This window comes from Camelus ferus, chromosome 15, assembly GCF_009834535.1.
Source record: "Camelus ferus isolate YT-003-E chromosome 15, BCGSAC_Cfer_1.0, whole genome shotgun sequence".
Taxonomy (NCBI): domain Eukaryota; kingdom Metazoa; phylum Chordata; class Mammalia; order Artiodactyla; family Camelidae; genus Camelus; species Camelus ferus.
Genome location: NC_045710.1, coordinates 53,686,632 through 53,703,941, shown reverse-complemented (window position 1 = coordinate 53,703,941; position 17,310 = coordinate 53,686,632). Strand labels below are relative to the sequence as shown.

Sequence of the window (17,310 nt, the reverse complement as noted above, 5' to 3'; positions counted from 1 at the left end):
CAGCTTCCTCCCTGCAGGACTAGTCCCAAATTATTTTACTTTTTCTTTTTTCCCTCCAGATTTGTGGTGTCTCCGTCTTGAAGAAGGCAATGTTCTGCCAGAGTTCAGCAGGTGCTCTGCTTGGCTGAGTGGGTCCATGGATGTGGGTTTTGGTGTATTTGTGGGAGAGGGTGAGCTATGAGGATTCTCCTACTCCACCATCTTGGCTGATCCCCCCCCCCTTTTTTTTTAAAGGTGTACACTTTATTGAACTGGTCTCAAGTCAGTGTACAGGTAAGCCTTGGCTGCCCCCATGCCTCAGCCTACTCTCAAGGGGACCAAAAGCCTTCATATATCTCAAGTTTGGGGACAAAACAGGGGGGCTGATCATTCAAAATAAAACTAATAAAAACAAGATTTAAGGTAATGTTTGTTTTTTTTTTGGAGACCATCACTTACACAAAAGCAATGCCATCACCCTCCCCTGTGTGGATTTAGGCAAGGACTGGCCCTTCTCCTTAGAGAAGTGGGGCAGCTTTCAGGAAGGCAAGGGACTTCCTATAACAATGCATCTTATATTTGAAATGACTATTTTAAAAAATGTACGAAGTCCTTAGCCACAAGGTAGAACTTCAGGGATGCTTGATCCAACTGCCTGCTGTCACTTTCAATGTTCCAGTTTTTAAATCCTGAGTCAGTACCAAAAAAATAAAAAAAAAAAATTCAAAAGAAAAAAAAAAACTAAATAAAGCTATGACAATCTCATCACCTTTTCTGTGCAAGTTAGGTTTTGTCATGAAAAGGGTGGAAGGTAACTCAGTCCGCCTAGAAGCACTTGCGGTGGATGATGGAGGGACCAGACTCATCATACTCCTGGTTGCTGATCCACATCTGCTGGAAGGTGGGCAGCGAGGCCAGGATGGAGCCACCCATCCACACGGAGTACTTGCGCTCAGAGGGCACAATGATCTTGACCTTCACCATGCTGGGGGCCAGGGCGGTGAGCTCCTTCTGCATCCTGCCGGTGATGCCAGGGTGCATGGTGGTCCCACCAGACAGCACCGTGTTGGCATAGAGGTCCTTGCGGATGTCCACGTCACACTTCATGATGGAGTTGAAGGTAGTCTCGTGGATGCCACAGGCTTCCAGGCCCAGGAAGGCGGGCTGGAAGAGAGCCTCGGGGCAGCGGAAGCGCTCGCTGCCGATGGTGATGACCTGACCATCGGGCAGCTCGTAGCTCTTCTCCAGGGAGGAGCTGGAGGCGGCAGTGGCTATCTCCTGCTCCAAGTCCAGGGCGACGTAGCAGAGCTTCTCCTTGATGTCACGCATGATTTCCCGCTCGGCCGTGGTGGTGAACCTGTAGCCACGTTCCATGAGGATCTTCATGAGGTAGTCCGTCAGGTCCCGGCCAGCCAGGTCCAGACGCAGGATGGCATGGGGGAGGGCATACCCCTCGTAGGTGGGCACAGTGTGAGTGACCCCATCACCAGAGTCCATTACAATGCCAGTGGTGCGGCCAGAGGTGTACAGGGACAGCACAGCCTGGATGGCCACGTACATGGCTGGGGTGTTGAAGGTCTCGAACATGATCTGAGTCATCTTCTCACGGTTGGCCTTGGGGTTCAGTGGGGCCTCAGTCAGCAGCACGGGGTGCTCCTCGGGGGCCACGCGCAGCTCATAGAAGGTGTGGTGCCAGATCTTCTCCATGTCATCCCAGTTGGTGACAATGCCATGTTCGATGGGGTACTTGAGGGTCAGGATGCCTCTCTTGCTTTGAGCCTCATTACCTACGTAGGAGTCCTTCTGGCCCATGCCTACCATGACACCCTGGTACCTGGGGCGTCCCACGACAGAGGGGAAGATGGCCTGGGGGGCATCGTTGCCCGCGAAGCCGGCCTTGCACATGCCGGAGCCGTTGTCGACCACGATTGCAGCAGTATTGTTATCCATGGCAAACTGGTGGTGGTGTAGACCAGTGGCAAAGGCAGAGCGGTGAGAGGCCTGTGCTGTTGGAGTGGATGTGGTCTCAGCTGTCATCTTGAAGTTTCTTGACCCACTCGTGCAAGAAGATATGTAAGACACACCTAAGAAATAATGTATATTAGGTTTTCAATATTGACGTAAGATTATTGAAAATGAAAAAAATTAATTTAATTGCCACAGAATTATTAGATATTAAGTCTTTTATATTTCAAGATCACTGTAGTATTCACTGAAAACAGTATTTTTAGCATTTAGGGAATGAATGCTATTAATTTCTTTTGTTTCCAAAATTAGTTTGGTTTGGTACCTCATGCTAATGTTTAAAAGCCTTTCTATGAAAAAATCATCAAAAAATTAGCTATCCTTAAAAAAAAAAAAAAAAAAAAAAAAGCTAGTGCTTCCATACTGAAATTAATCTCATTTGAGTAACAAATGCCAATGCAACATATAGCCTTGATGCCTGATAGTTGTGAGGAGTGGCTGTGTTTTACCCCAGTTCTAGCCCCTTTCTGCTTCAGGAATTCTCTGCAGTGGAAATGATCTAATCTTGCTTTAGTGCAAACATATGAAGCCATCTGAAAGGAGTTCTCTCAAGTTTCCTCATCAATTCCCAGATCACCTACCTATCACCTTTTCTTCCTCTTTCCTTTCACTGTATCCTTTCCTTTTCAAAGGTAGCTCTAGATCTGTGGTCTTAATTCTTCCCCCCTTTTATATTCTTTTGATGGATTATCCCCACCACTTCTTTTTTCTCTCTGCTTAATGGGAGGATCTTACATCGGTAATTTCTGATTCAACTCTTTGCCTCCCTCTGGCTATAAACGTGCTCAGAAAGAAAAACAAAATTAAGCTTTTCCTTGATGCTTTATGTCTTGAACTCTCTAGTGTCTCTTCTCCCAGATTTCTCTAAACACAAATCTACCCTCTTTCTACTCTGAGCATGGTCTCAAGACAAGCAACAAGAGTGTCAGCTTAGAACTCGTTAGAAATGCAGACTCTCAGGCCTACTGTTCAGAATGTGCACTTTTCACTGGGTCCCCAGGTGACTAGTTAAAATTTGAGACAGTCTGGTCTATACCGAGTCTATTTGACTTAATTGATCCTTCTGAAAAATCTAGCCTCAAGTGCCCACTATAACACTTCCCCAAATTGAAACTGCATTAGAAGTTGCAAACTTTCTAATGGACTATTTACCAGGAAACAGCTTCCCTGCCCCCTCCCCACACAACACACCCTGCTCTCTTCCTCTTCCTTATTCTCTTTTGGCCTAGGTGACACCATCCTGTAAGGCAGCAACACACTACATGACATGAAGGTCCATTTACAGCTGCCCACATCTGCCTGTGTTCACCCACGGCAGGTAGAACCCAGCTCTGCGTGATCAGGCACCTCAGCCCTCACTGCCTGCCTAACAATGAGGAGGACGGGGACAGTGGGAACATTCGTGCTTCTCGGACAAGCTACAGTGCTGGAAGCTCACTTCAGGTCCATCTCACATTTCACTCTTTCTTTTTCCAAAGAACTGATCTACCTTCCCACCCTCTCCCACAGGCCCCTACCTCCTTTCCCTTCATTTACTGCCTGTCCCCTCTGCCGCTCTCATTCTTCATCCCCTCTTTCCCGCCTAATTTCCTGACTGTCCTTAGGTCACAGAGCATCCTGAAATGAAATAATTTAGCTCCTTAAATGGCACTCTCAATTTAATCTGTCGCTGACACCTAAGTTATACAATTTACCTCCCTTTTCTCATTTTTTCCTCACTATACCTTCACGAGGTGATTTTCTTTGGCTTTTAGAATATATCAGAATTCACGGAAATCAACATTCTGTCAAATGACTTTTTAATAAAATACAGATCTTACCTTCTATTTGTCCACTTAATATATTTTTTCCTGTTTGACCTGCAGCTCCAGGTGAAATATCCACATACATTTGTGGGAGACTCTCAGAGATACTCTGTTAAAATCAATATTAATAATGAGTCACATAAAGAATTCCTAATCCCTAAGAAAACTCCTGCATCTCATAACTTAAAAAAAAAAACCTTCCTATTTTAAAAGCAATTAGACTTAAAAACAAGAGAAGAGTGTCTTGGGAAACCAAACATTTAAGTAGAAAACTTTATATACATTCTCTAGATCAAGCCTATCTTTTATTTTCATTTGGCTTTTGATTCAGTAAGCTGAACATGGAAAGCCAGAGCAAGTATTTTCACAGGCAAAATATTGACTTATATTCACATTTCAACAAAGAATTAACTTCAAAACAACTCCATTCTACATTCCCCCACAAAAATGAAGATATATTTAAAAATGCGTATTTTTGTAGGTAAAATTGAATTGCTTTGTAGTACATGTGAAACTAACATTGTAAATTGACTACACTTCAATAAAAAAGTAAAATTTAAAATGCACCTATTTTAAAACAAGTACTTTAATAAATATACTTGCTATAAATTTAAAATATTTCTAAGGACAGATATGGATTTAGTATTAAATTGAGATCCTTGACATGAAAACAAACCTTGGAGTCTGTCACACTGAGTACTGACAGAACACTGTAGAAGCTGCTTCATTTCAGTAAACAATGGCTTAGCATAATCTATTATTTGATAAAACTTTTATAGTTAGGAAAACTAGCTGAATAAAGTAGCAAAGTAGTAAGAAAAACATTGATGTCTTAGTAACAGCAGAATCTTTAAGTATAGTTATGCAATTCTTCAAAAAACTACAAGGATTTCTCTCTGTGCAGAACATTCCTTCCCTGGGCCCTCACGCGACTGGCTCCTTCCCGTCCTTCCCTTGGCAGCTTCGGTCACATCCTGATCTGCGCCAACTAAGTGAATTCCACTCTTACTCCACACCCATCCTAACTACAGACACTCCACTTCTGTCAAAACTAACGTTCTCCATTTTCTTTACCTGAAGGACTTACTGTGACTGACAGAGGAGTCCTGTTTACTTGTTCTTCTGTTCCTACCACTACAGCCTAACCCCTCAACCCCTCAGTTCAGTGTCTAACTGCCCAGCACGCAGCTGGTGTTCAGGAGCAGGAATTTCTTTAAGGTCAAAACACTGAAAATCTCAAGATGGCCTCAAGTACCAAACCACTCTATACCTATCAGAGATCTCCACTAATACTCTACTGAAACACGACACACCCCAAATGAGAAATCCACATGCCCACTCTAACTTTCCCACTCTTAACTATCCACTGCCATTTTATTGTCCTTCAGGTGTCAGAAAGTGTCCTCAACACTTAGTAAGTCATTCATTGTCACTGTGATCATCCTGTCTTACACTCTATAGCACCATTTATACATGACATGTTTTCACATTTGTTACCACATTTGTTCACTGCACAAACCTCAGAGTTAAGTGTCAGTGCCATTTTACCAACAAGGTCACTGACATTCAAACAGCTCCAACAAGTTTTTCCAAGACCCCACAGCTTATGCATGACAGAACAAAGATGCCAACATATCTGTGGACTTGAAATACAGTGCTGTGCCACTAGGCTGCAGCTGTCTAGATCCAAGAGTTCAGGGTCAATTTACCTCTCTTCACAGCTGGCAGCTTAGAACACTTCATCATTGTTACTTACAATACTTCAACTAGGGTCACGATCAAAATACAACATGCAGGCCACACTAACTATCCAAAACGGGCTGTCCTCGTTACGATGTCACTAACCCAAACTGTTGGTATACTAACCCCACATATTTACTAATCTTCACCATGCTTTTGATTTACATGAAATTATCCCTGCAGATCTACTTGACAAGAAAACTGTAATAATTCCATTTCACAGGCATTTGCTTTTCAAGGTCAAATTGACAAAAACATAAAACACAACATGAAAACAGTCTTCTTTTTGACCCAAATATTTTTCTCTGAACGTGCCTTGAGAGTTGGACAAATCCATTTATAAGAAACACACACAACTGGTCACAGGCTGAAAAAGAGTAACTCTTTACTTTTTAGAGAAAACAACTCAAGAAGTCAAATCGATTCCATAGGACAACTAAGCATTGCTTTTCGGGCTATAACCACTGGTTTCATTAAGCAGGTCTGCAAAATTAACAAGAGGATGACAGGTACTTGTATGACTTTAAGTACTCAATGAATTTCATAATGGCAGATTGAAAAACAAGAAAAATATGGATTGGAAAATGCAAAAAGAGAAATTAATCTCAGACCACCCCTTCACTTATGTATTAACATAACTCAGTTAATATTTTAAAATGATACCAATAATAATAAAAATAGAATACTACCTCCAAATGAGAAGATGATTCTGTTTCTTCTTGGATTCCTAAATAAAAAGTTGAAACATCACATATAAAAATAAGTCAAAGATACATAAATCAGAATACTAACAAATTAAATTTTGAAAACACATTTTCATCAACTGCCACTCACAGATATTACTATATAATAAAGTAGCAAAAGACATTTTCAAAAGTTCTACCATCTTCTGGACAACAAACTTCGTCATACATGGGATAGTTACGAAGATAGACGTTAAATGGAAAACACAACAAGAAATGGTCATAACATATATGTTTACACACAGTAGAATTTGATAACTTTTTTTTGAGATACTCAATACTGAACCAAATATTACTACCTGCAATGCATACATTCAATCTCTTACTGAGCTAAAATATTCACCGAGGGCAAACTAGGTACTACCATAGAGAAAAAACTGACATACATGTTCATTAACTTACTTAATGTACAGCTTTTTTGTTCTCCAATAACATACGTCAAATGGCCATCATCTGTTCGTTCCTCTGAAGCAATGTCAATCATCTCAGAAACATATACTGATCTGTCAATCTCAGGCTCACTCAACCCTTCCTAGGAACACACACAAAAAAATAAAACAAGGACCGAACGTCAGAAACCATCATGTTCACACACGTGGTATTTCACTCACTTAGTCGTGGGGACACCAAATGTGGACTCCTTCTCTCACATCGTAGGCCCTCTCCTGGGAGGAGCTGGCAATACACATAAAAGAGAGACTCTTCTCTCGATCCTGCCACAGGTAGAGAGCCAGGAAAACGACTCAGCACACAGAAGTCTGACCGCTCTCCAACCCAGGTGAATGCATGCAGTAAGGGCACAAAGGACAGGAGAGTCTGCTGCAGGTCGATAGGTCACGGAGCGCTGGGAAGACCGCACCGTGTCTTCAAAGACACACCCAGTGCACACAGGGGGAAGCGAAGGCGATTCCAGGGAAGGGCAGCCTGAGTCAAAGGCTGAGGCGTCAAGCAGCGGAAGAAGTCACAAGGGAGACTACAACACTGTTACTGGTGACGGACGGGAGAAGAGCAAATACCCTACGTTCGAGGCCAGACAGCCCTTGATAACTTTCAAATCCGGATGGCTACAAAGAAGAGACACAATCAATCAAAGCACGACAGGAAACCACCTGACTTTCACAGAACTCTGTCCACATTCTGTGTCCCGTGATAAACCCTTAACGGAAGAGAACTTGACCCCAACGTTTAGATACAGACACCGGTTTGATGAGGTGAGTCTCCAAAACCAATACAGGTGCGTCAGGCAGTCCCATGACACGAAGCACACAGTAACTGCGTTAAGGGTACGCTGATAAACCGTAAGCCCGACATGTTCACGGGCAAATGCAAACTTGAGAACGCACACTCAAAGCACCCGTGCGTTTCTGTTGTGGCATCCCCTGAGGCTTATCTGTCAAACGAAGGAGAAGAACAGTAACAAAGGGAGACGGTACCTCTTTATCAGAGAAAACCTCGGCCTCGTCCGATTCTCCGCTTTCGGGCATCGTCAAGTGGCCTGTAAAATGGAGTCACACGTACACTGATGAGAACACATACCGTGTACACTTCAAACACCCACCCTCATCTATCTCCACTCATGCGTATTTCAGTCCAATCAAGGGGGCACAAAAGAATTTCAGAGGGCTAAAGCACCTTCTGGAAAGAGAAGCAACGTCGTGCTGGGATCTTTGTCAAGACAGGTGGCCAAAGCCAACCGCAGAAAAAGGAACGGTTATTGTGTCAGGATCTACACCTTTCAGATGTTTCACGGTAGGCATTCTTTTTGAGGAAGGCAATGGGCACTGAACGCCGGAACTCCTGCATGCTAAGCATGGCATTCACTCTACCGCAGAGCTGTACTCCTCCCCTCCGAAAATGAGTTTCTGCACAGACACCTGACTAAGACAAAAGAGAAAGGAAAAACTCCATACCAGTAAACTAACTTACCGAACGTGGTAGTTGTGTCAGCTCCATCGACATAGATCAACGGGTCATGCTCTGTTACTTCCCCTGGAGCAATTCCAAACGTCTCACTAACATTTTCTGGTTTGCCAATCTCTGGCTCAGTCACCGACTCCTTGGAACACAGAAGACAATTAAACAAGAGCCGAATGTCGGAAACCATCATATTCACACACATGGTCTTTCACTCAATTAGTCATGGGAAAAACAAGTATTTACTCCTTCTCTCCAATCATAAGCCCTCTCCTGGGAGGAGCTGGCAATACACATAAAACAGAGACTCTTCTCTCCACTCTGCCAGAGGTACAGAGCCAGGATAATGACTCAGCACACAAAAGTCTGACCGCTCTCCAACCCAGGTGAACGCATACAGTAACGGCACAAAGACAGGAGAGTCTGTTGCAGGTCGATTGTTCACGGAGTGCTGGGAAGACCGCAGTGTCTCTTCAAAGACACACCCAGTGCACACAAGAGGAAGCGATGGCGACTGTAGGGAAGGTCAGCCTGAGTCCAAGGCTGAGGCGTCAAGCAGCATAAGAAGTCACAAGGGAGACTACAACACTGTTATTGGCGATGCAATGGAAAAGAGCAAATACCCTACATTCAAGGTCAGACATCCCTTGATAACTTTCAAATGACTATGGCTACGAAAAGGAGAAATAATTCCAAGGAAACCTAACCTCCACATGTAAGTACCAAATTTCAATATTCTTTAATAAAATATTTTTTGACGCCCCCTAAAGAATGTTTTCAGATACAGTCAGTGGTTTGATTAGAGCAGAGTGGAATATTAACAGAATTACATCATGTTGTCCTGTGACATTAAGGAAAGAATAACTTTCTCAGTAATAAATTAAAGATTGTAGTCAAAACTTTTAATCTGCAAATGGAAATGAGAAATTGCCAAGTGAAAACAAACACCTGTTTTTTTTTTATTAACGTGTAATACTTAAACGTTAAAATAATGGGAAAAATAGTAACAAGAGAAAGTACCTCCATATTGGAAGAAGAAGGTTTTTCTTTCTCTTCTTCAGATGGGCACATTGATATAGCATCTGTAGAACGCAGTCAGACATACATTAATGAGAGTATCTTTAGTATAAACTGAAACACCAGTAAGCGTGTATACTGTTTTATAGGTACTTCAATAGAAATCTGGCAGAAAAGAACTTGAAAGACAGCATTTTCTGGAGAAAATATTTAATCACGGTTAAAGTATATTTGAAAATGCACGCTAAAAATTCATGTATAAAGAAAGGGTATGAAACGTAGATTTCCACACTTTAGTTTTGTAACATTTCAAGCCTTTTTATACAAAGGTACCTGGGATTCAACCCAGGAAAACCTGCATGCTAAGTAAGCATGTATTCTATTTACAACTCACGTATATCCTTCCACACTGTAAACTAGCTGCTCAGCATTGATAAAATACATAAAGAAAATATCTTTCAGTGTTCACTATCTTACAAAACATGTTAGTTTGCTGAAGCATAACAACCTTTGAGCCTTCCCTGACATATTACAAACTTTCTCACATCACACTGAGCTTAGACAGGTCTCATGACCCTTGAGGAAGATACCACAGGCCACGGGTTCAGGTGTTTCCATAGCTAATATCAACTGTGGAAGGTCCAGGCTCCACACGCTGGAGAAAATGATATGGGCGGGCTTCTCCTTCAGGGAGCCCGGAACGTGGTCGATGTTGAAAGCCCATGTGAAACACAAGCATATCTTCCTTCCATCAGAGGACTCTTTTTCACTCTACAAGAGACACCTCTTCCCCAGGTCTGGGTGGGGAAGACGCGGTCCATCAAGTGTGTCTGCTAAGGGACTAGAGGAACATGCCAGTGGCCCCAGTCAGGGTTGCCCATGCGCTGGGAAGCCCTGGAGAGTGATCTGCCCTTCTTTTGCAGTGACTCAAGGAAGAAACAGAGGAATATGTTTTAATCTTACCAAGTGGAGCAGGTGGTGCTGGTGGGCAAGGCTGCACAGGGCACAAGGGTGGCCCAGGTGCAGGCGGCCCACTGGGTGATGATGGGCTGCTCATGAGGCAGGCCATGCAGGCTGGTTCTGTGAAAGGATGGGGCCCTCCAGCCCCCAAGGTCACCTGCAGAACACAAGGGAGAGCTGGGTTGGATGACAGACAAAAGGATCAAAACGGACAAAAGCTGGAACCCAACGCAGCAGCTGTCAGCACCGGGCACCCTCCCCTCCATCGGGTGCCCAGACAATTCTATTAAACAAACACCAATCTATTTTAATTTTCATAATGCATATTCATGTTTAATAACACTGAACTGTATTATTTTCATAATATGTTGTTGTAATGCATCATTTATCCGATTTTTTTTTGGTCAAACCAAACATCCACACGTAAGTCCAGAACCTGGATTGCTGTGTAACCTTTGAGAGAGAGAGAGAGAGAGAGGAGAAACTAAAAGGCAAAATTTTTATACTAACATGCACCCCTTTCATTCAGTGAAAGCTTTTCTGAAATCGTATAGAGTTGACTGTTGAATTGACAAGCAACTGTATCATATGAAGTCGTAAGATTTGTCAAGACCACTAAAAACAAACGGACATCAAATGAGACATGAGATGAGAATGAAAGTGAGCAATGGCTGTAATACAAGCACACACAGCAGCAGGACAGACAGCGACCATTTTCAAGAAGCGAACGTGCTTCCTGACTCAGACACGAGTCATCATCTGAGGAATAACAGCTCAATAAAACCCAGGCAGGACTCCACTGTAACACAATGTAAAGACACACTTCCCTGACCCTTAACACATATTTCTTCATTCGAAACTTTAACTGATGATCAGAGACTGAGGCCAGCCCTAACCTTGCCAAGATATTGGAGTATCATCACAGGGTCGAAGCTCCAGTGGCAATAATGTGGCTATAGAAGAATGCATGCACGGAGGGCAAACAGAGAACAGAAAACCACAGATGTTCCCTTCACTTCACACTAGCTCAGGGAACACTGAGCGTCCCTGTCTCCTGTCACCCAACACACAGACAGGGGCAGGTGGGGAGAGAGATGGGCTCACCAAACACTTAACCTTCCTGTTTCGCTACTGAAGAGAAGAGTTTATAAATTGCCATTGTCTCATTGAGAATATACTGTTGTCTTGCTCATTGAATTCTTACTATAAAGATAGCATTTTGCAACAAATTTCCATTTCAAAACTAATTTCTGTTCAAGTTAGTTATCTAAAAGGAAACAAAGAAAAGACTCCTGGATTCTGGCCCAGGCAGGCAAATAAAATGTCCAGTGACTATAAAAATTCCTGTTAGATGTGATTAAAAGGACACTATAAGGTACTTTCGTAATACTCACAGTGCGGACGGTCCTCCAAACGAACAAGAGAAAACTAGAAACTCCCCAGGAGGCAGCAAGAAGAGTAAGCTTCCACAGAAGTTCATAAACACCAGACCCAGGATGGAAAAGGAGAACCAGAGTCTCGAGGATCTGAAAAGATATTGGAGATAATGAGGAACCTCAAAGACATTTACAGCATATCTGTCACAGAGAATCATCTTTAGAAACCCTAAACCACAGCTCCTCAGAGAGGCAAGAAGGGACACTTGAGTTCAAAAGGAGCAGGAGCAAGCTGTTGGGAATGTGGGCATGTTTACTGCCTTCATTTAGTGATAGTTTCACTACTGCTCACATATGTCAAATATCAATAAACTGTATCATTGGAAAGGTGCTGATATTACATGTAAACACACCAGACTAAAGCTGCAGAAAAATATGACACACAAAATGTTAGAGATTTGACTTTGCCGACACATTGCAAATATTTTTAAAATAGTTAACAGAACTTAACTTATGAATGTAGAAGCCAACTTGAAATTAAAAATGAGGAAACGCAAACCTACAGGTGATGGGAAGCCTACACCTTCTATTGTATGTTCATGAAGTATCTGGACAAACTTCTATGAAATATCTCCAGAAATGCACCCAAAATGTACGGAAAAATCACAATGAAAATGTGTTAAAATACAGAGATATGTACAGAGATGTATTTGTACGTTTATAAATTGGACATGAGTGAGAAAGCAGACCAGCTCTTATAATAATGTCAAAATTACTATTCCAACAAAAATTAATGATTTATTTTAGCCCAACTTTCTAAAAACCATGGAGGTTTTTTCAATGTTCACTCTGATTCTGAACCAGAGCATGTAATGTCAGACTTCTGAAATAAATAAGGATTTGTATAATTGAGTTATCTTGTATAATATGGTTAAAACCCTAAGAATGAAGTTACATAAAAAGAGAACTCAAAATAATCAGTACAAATAATTCACATGCATATTTCATAGTATTGCACCTACGTCAACAGCCGCAATGAAAATTGATTTGTATTTCTGGAGTGTACGGTCACCAAAACAAAAGGCAAACACAGAGTTTTGTTAAAAACTAGATTTATAAGTATTATAGGAGGGAATAAATGTGCAATGTAATTTGTACTAATCTAGACACCAAGTTTCAGTCTTGTGCAAATAAAACCTCTAGAAAGCAGCCTCTGAAATCGGTAACATTGTCATTGTCAGCTGCTCTCACAGTTGAGGTCAGTAAAATGTGTGCTGTGGGAAACACACACTGTCTTTGCGTAGCCGCTGTCTGAGAGAGCAGTGGGTCTCAGCACAAAGGGGAGACATGCAGACCAAGGGACAAAAAGACAAACACCATCTAGGCACCAACTGGTAAAACCCCTTCCGTCACGGGCATGCTTGTCACGCACGGTCCTGTCTGAGCGCTGACGTCAGTAGCTGACTCCTACCTAGAGCCTACCCACCAGGCTGATGGACTCAGGTTCTGTCAGCGGCCATGAGCAACGGAGGAGGAGGACAAGTTAGTTTATCCAAATGCTCAAAGATGTGCTAGGGAAAGAGGGCTTAACTAACCTATGAGAACTCAACCTCATTCCCTTTGAGGGAAAAAATGCCAACAAATACGACCTAGAAACGTCCTCCTCAGTAGGCTTGAAAGAAAAAGAACAGACTCTTCTTTGGGTGGAGTGTTCACGTGGCGTGATTCTGCCTCCATGCAGACTGTTCCTGACACTCAATTTTTCCAGGTCCATGAGAATCTGCTGAAAGCCCATCAGAACAAACCCACTTAGATCCATGAGGTGTTCTCAGTCTTTCTTTTTTGGGGTGTGGAGGTGCTTTTTCCTGATAGAGTGAAAATTTCACAGCATGTATCTGAATTTTCTTTATATTTGGACAATTCTAAGGACATGAAGGACCTTTTCTGCTTCGGGAAAACCAACACTCTGCACCTGGACACTTCACTAAAGAAAAGATGACAACTCATCCCCCTCCTGGTCATGTCGCTCCTAGGCATTTCCCCATTATAAACATCCCAGCAGGCTGCAGCCACTCATTTTCACATCGACTGGGCTCTCAGGGCTCCTGTCAACCTAGTCAAACACAGAGTCCCTGGGGGCAGCCACCAAGATGAGAAGGAAAGAGATGACTCAGAATTTGCTAAAGTCCAATAGAAATAAAAGCAAAAGTAAACAAATGGGACCTGATTAAATTTGGAAGCGTTTGCACAGCAAAGGAAACCATAAATAAAACAAAAAGGCAACCTACGGAATGGGAGAAAATATTTGCAAAAATGAGACTGACAAGGGCTTAATTTCTGGAATATATAAGCATCTCATATGACTTAAGAAAAAAACAAACAACCCAATCCCAAAACAGGCAGAAGACCTAAACAAGCAATTCTCCAATGAAGACATACAAATGGCCAAAAGGCACATGAAAAACTGCTCAATATCGCTAATTATCAGAGAAATGCAAATCAAAACTACAATGACGTATCACCCCACACCAGTCAGAAGGGCCATCATTCAAAAGTCAACCAACAATAAATGCTGGAGAAGCTGAGGAGAAAAGGGAACCCTCCTGCACTACTGGTAGGAATGTAGTTTGGTGCAGCCATTATGGAAAACACTATGGAGATTCCTCAAAACAGACTTGCCATATGATCCAACAATCCCATTCCTGGGCATATATCCAGAGGGAACCTTAATTCAAAAAGGTACATGCACCCCAATGTTCATAGCAGCACTATGTACAATAGCCAAGACATGGAAACAACCTAAATGTCCACTGACAGGATAAAGAATCTGTGGCATATTTATACAATAGAATACTACTCAGCCATAAAAATGATAAAATGATGCCATTCTCCAGGATGGACCTGGAGAATGTCATTCTAAGTGAAGTAGTCATAAAGCAAAAGAAAAATGCCATATCACTTATATGTGGATTCTAAAAAAAAGAGACAAACTTATTCACAAAACAAAAACAGACTCACAGACATAGAAAACAAATTTATGATTACCGGGGGGAAGGGAAAAGTTGGGAGTTTGAGATTCACAAATACTATCTACATAAAGTAGACAACAACTAGCTTATACTGTACAGCACAGGGAACTATATTTAATGTCTAGTAGTAATTTATGGTAAAAAAGAATATGGAAGTGAACATACGTATGTTCCTGTATGACTGAAGCATTCTGTTGTACACCAGAAACTGACACAGCATTGCAAACTGACTATATGTCAGTAAAAATATTTTAAAAATTACAGGGCTACTGAATACTTTTGTTACATTAAAATTTCTGAAAAGAATACACTTCAAAGAAAAAAAAACTGTTGCTAGAAGTTAACAAACCAGAAAGCACAGAGCACAAATGACACTTCACTGTTTAACAGACTAGCACCAACCCAGCGCTGAGACACCACTGCTCCCAGGGCTGCCACATGTCACCACTGGGAAGAGTGTACTCACAGAGAGCGCGCTTCACAGCGACGGCACCCAAACGTGCACAGCTTGAAGCAGGATCTTGACAAGCTTTCCAGAAGCCAGTCTAACTATGACTTCTAGTAAATAACAGTTTCTCACTTTTTAAAAAACAGCTTTATTGAAATATAATTCACACATTTCCCCATTTTAGGCATACAACTCAATGGCTTTTAGTACATTCACATTTCTTTCTTTGATGCAATAAAGTAACTATTTCAGGTTTCATCCTGTCAACCTGCTGTGTTTGGTCCAAGAGGTCCTGACAGGACCCAGATCTTGATGAGAATGCTGGTGGCCAGGGCCGCTGCAGGCTGGTCAAGAAACCTGCCCAGAGGGCCTTGGTCTGCACCAACGATGTGTTCCCATCAAGGACCCCGTGAGAAAGCAGATATTTAACCATAGTGTGGAAGAGCCCAGGAAAAAGGAGGAAACCCGATGCCCAACATTTACTCACAGTTGTATTTTCATATCCAGTACACCCCAGCACGTAGGGGCAGAAAAGCATCCCCATTATCCCCATGTCCAGGTCCTCTCAGGGCCCTGAGGTCCCCAGGCAGGAGGTGGGGGGGAGGGGAGGGGAGGGGAGGGGAGGGGAGGGGAGGGGGGGTTGGGGATGGGATTGGGGAGGGAGTGTGACAGGAAGAAGGGTTGGGCACTTGGGAGGAGAAGGGGGTCACAGAAAGGGCGAGGGTCAATCAAGCTCTTGAGGGGAGGAAGGAGGGTTCAGTCAGGGGAGAAGGTCAGCAGGTCAGGAAAACAAATAGCAGGTCAAGCAGACTCTCAGGAGCAGTTGGAGAGAATAAGATTCCTTCCTCCAAGACTTCTCCTGTCTGAACGCTGCCTTAGCAACGCTGATGCTTCATGCCCTCTCTCGACCAATCACCTACCTTTGCCCCTGGTTCCTCACAGTGGACATTCCGGGTGACCTCACTTTTAGAATGCGCCCCGCCCACCTGATCCCCCACCACCAACTGCCATCCAACCCTGGGTCCTCTCTGCAAACTTTTCTGACCTTATGCTTTCTGGTCCTGCCCAATTCATGTTCCCTGCCCTCCAATTCTGGGTGCACCCTCCCCCTTCTCCAGATTCCCAGTTTCCCACAGGCAGTGGCTGAAAAAGACGTAAGGTAAAGAATGACAGAACCAAGAGGAATCACCTGCACAAGCAGGGTAGGAGGTCTTCACTCCCCCTCACTCAGCACTTCCTACAAAAGACAGATAGAATGTCCACAAGATGGAGAAGATCTAAACAGCAAACCATCCTAATCACACCACCACACCCATATGGCCGTCCTTATCTGTAGTACACCTATATGTGACACATTAATTTTAGGTACACACGATACCTGCATAAGAATAAACCCTATTATTTTTACCATATATATAACTACACAGTATAATTGTATATCGTCACACCCTCCACTCTGCACTTGGGTGACTCAGGTACACCCAGGTCCGAGGAGGCAGAAACTACCCAGGTAGGGCAGAAGCAAAGTTATGCTTTGGGGCAGTATTGGCTGTGAGGGGGCCAGAGAAATCCTTCTGGGGTGGTGGGAAGATTTGGTATCTTGATATGGGGTGTGGTTGTGTTCACTCCATCAAGAAATACTGATCACATGGGGCCTGCCAGTCTCAAGGGTCATAGAGAGCCTCGTATCTGTCCCCTGTGAAGTGGCCAACTGCTGACAGTGAGGGATGGGTAAGGTGCCTGGAGTGGCCACGGGAGTCCAGTGACAGGGCCCCGCACTAATACAGGCTTTGTGCCCCAGCCCTGCCCTGCCAGCTGCCCTCAGGAGCCTCAATTCCAGGCAAACTCTGAAGAGGACTGAGGGCAGCAGCTCCCTCCTAAGTCTCAGGAGCTCAGGAGCTCTTAGTGAGAAACAGGCAGGGGACAGTCAGTGGTTTGGGACTCTGCCACTCACAGAGAGGAGGTGTGTGAAAATACCTGCTCCTTACACGTCCCTCAGTCCAATCCCCCAGGAGCCCCTTAAGCCCACAGGGCCCTCCCCCCTTCCAGCCGGGGGAGGTGGCCAGCCCTGCAGCAGCTCTGGGGTCCAGACTGGGCCACAAACAAATCAAGGGCCACCAACAGGTCAAGGTGAGGCTGTGCTGCCCAGAAAGAGGGGGGAACAGTGGTGCAGCAGTAAATACCAGCAGGAGCAGCCTCTGTAACCGGGCTCCTCCACTGTGAGCAGGGCTGGGGCCACAACTTGGCTGTGAGAGTGGGAGGGCTGGGAGAGCT

The 17,310-nt window shown here is 43.5% G+C and overlaps 1 protein-coding gene across 6 annotated transcripts in view; it reads right to left on the bottom strand.

Annotated features, from left to right (window-relative positions):
* Positions 1–396: 396 nt before the first annotated feature.
* The window catches only part of LOC106729435 (actin, cytoplasmic 1-like), a 79,426-nt gene continuing 62,512 nt past the window's right edge, over positions 397–17,310 (bottom strand). For all 6 annotated transcript variants that reach the window (XM_032497844.1, XM_032497840.1, XM_032497845.1 and 3 more), the window contains 9 exons: positions 11,578–11,709; positions 10,187–10,340; positions 9,227–9,288; positions 8,219–8,348; positions 7,726–7,787; positions 6,695–6,824; positions 6,239–6,276; positions 3,825–3,918; positions 397–2,063 (listed from right to left, as the gene is read on the bottom strand). In XM_032497844.1, coding sequence (XP_032353735.1) covers positions 805–2,063; positions 3,825–3,918; positions 6,239–6,276; positions 6,695–6,824; positions 7,726–7,787; positions 8,219–8,348; positions 9,227–9,288; positions 10,187–10,340; positions 11,578–11,709 — 2,061 coding nt within the window. In that variant the 3' untranslated portion in view covers positions 397–804. The remainder of the gene's footprint in view (positions 2,064–3,824; positions 3,919–6,238; positions 6,277–6,694; positions 6,825–7,725; positions 7,788–8,218; positions 8,349–9,226; positions 9,289–10,186; positions 10,341–11,577; positions 11,710–17,310) is intronic.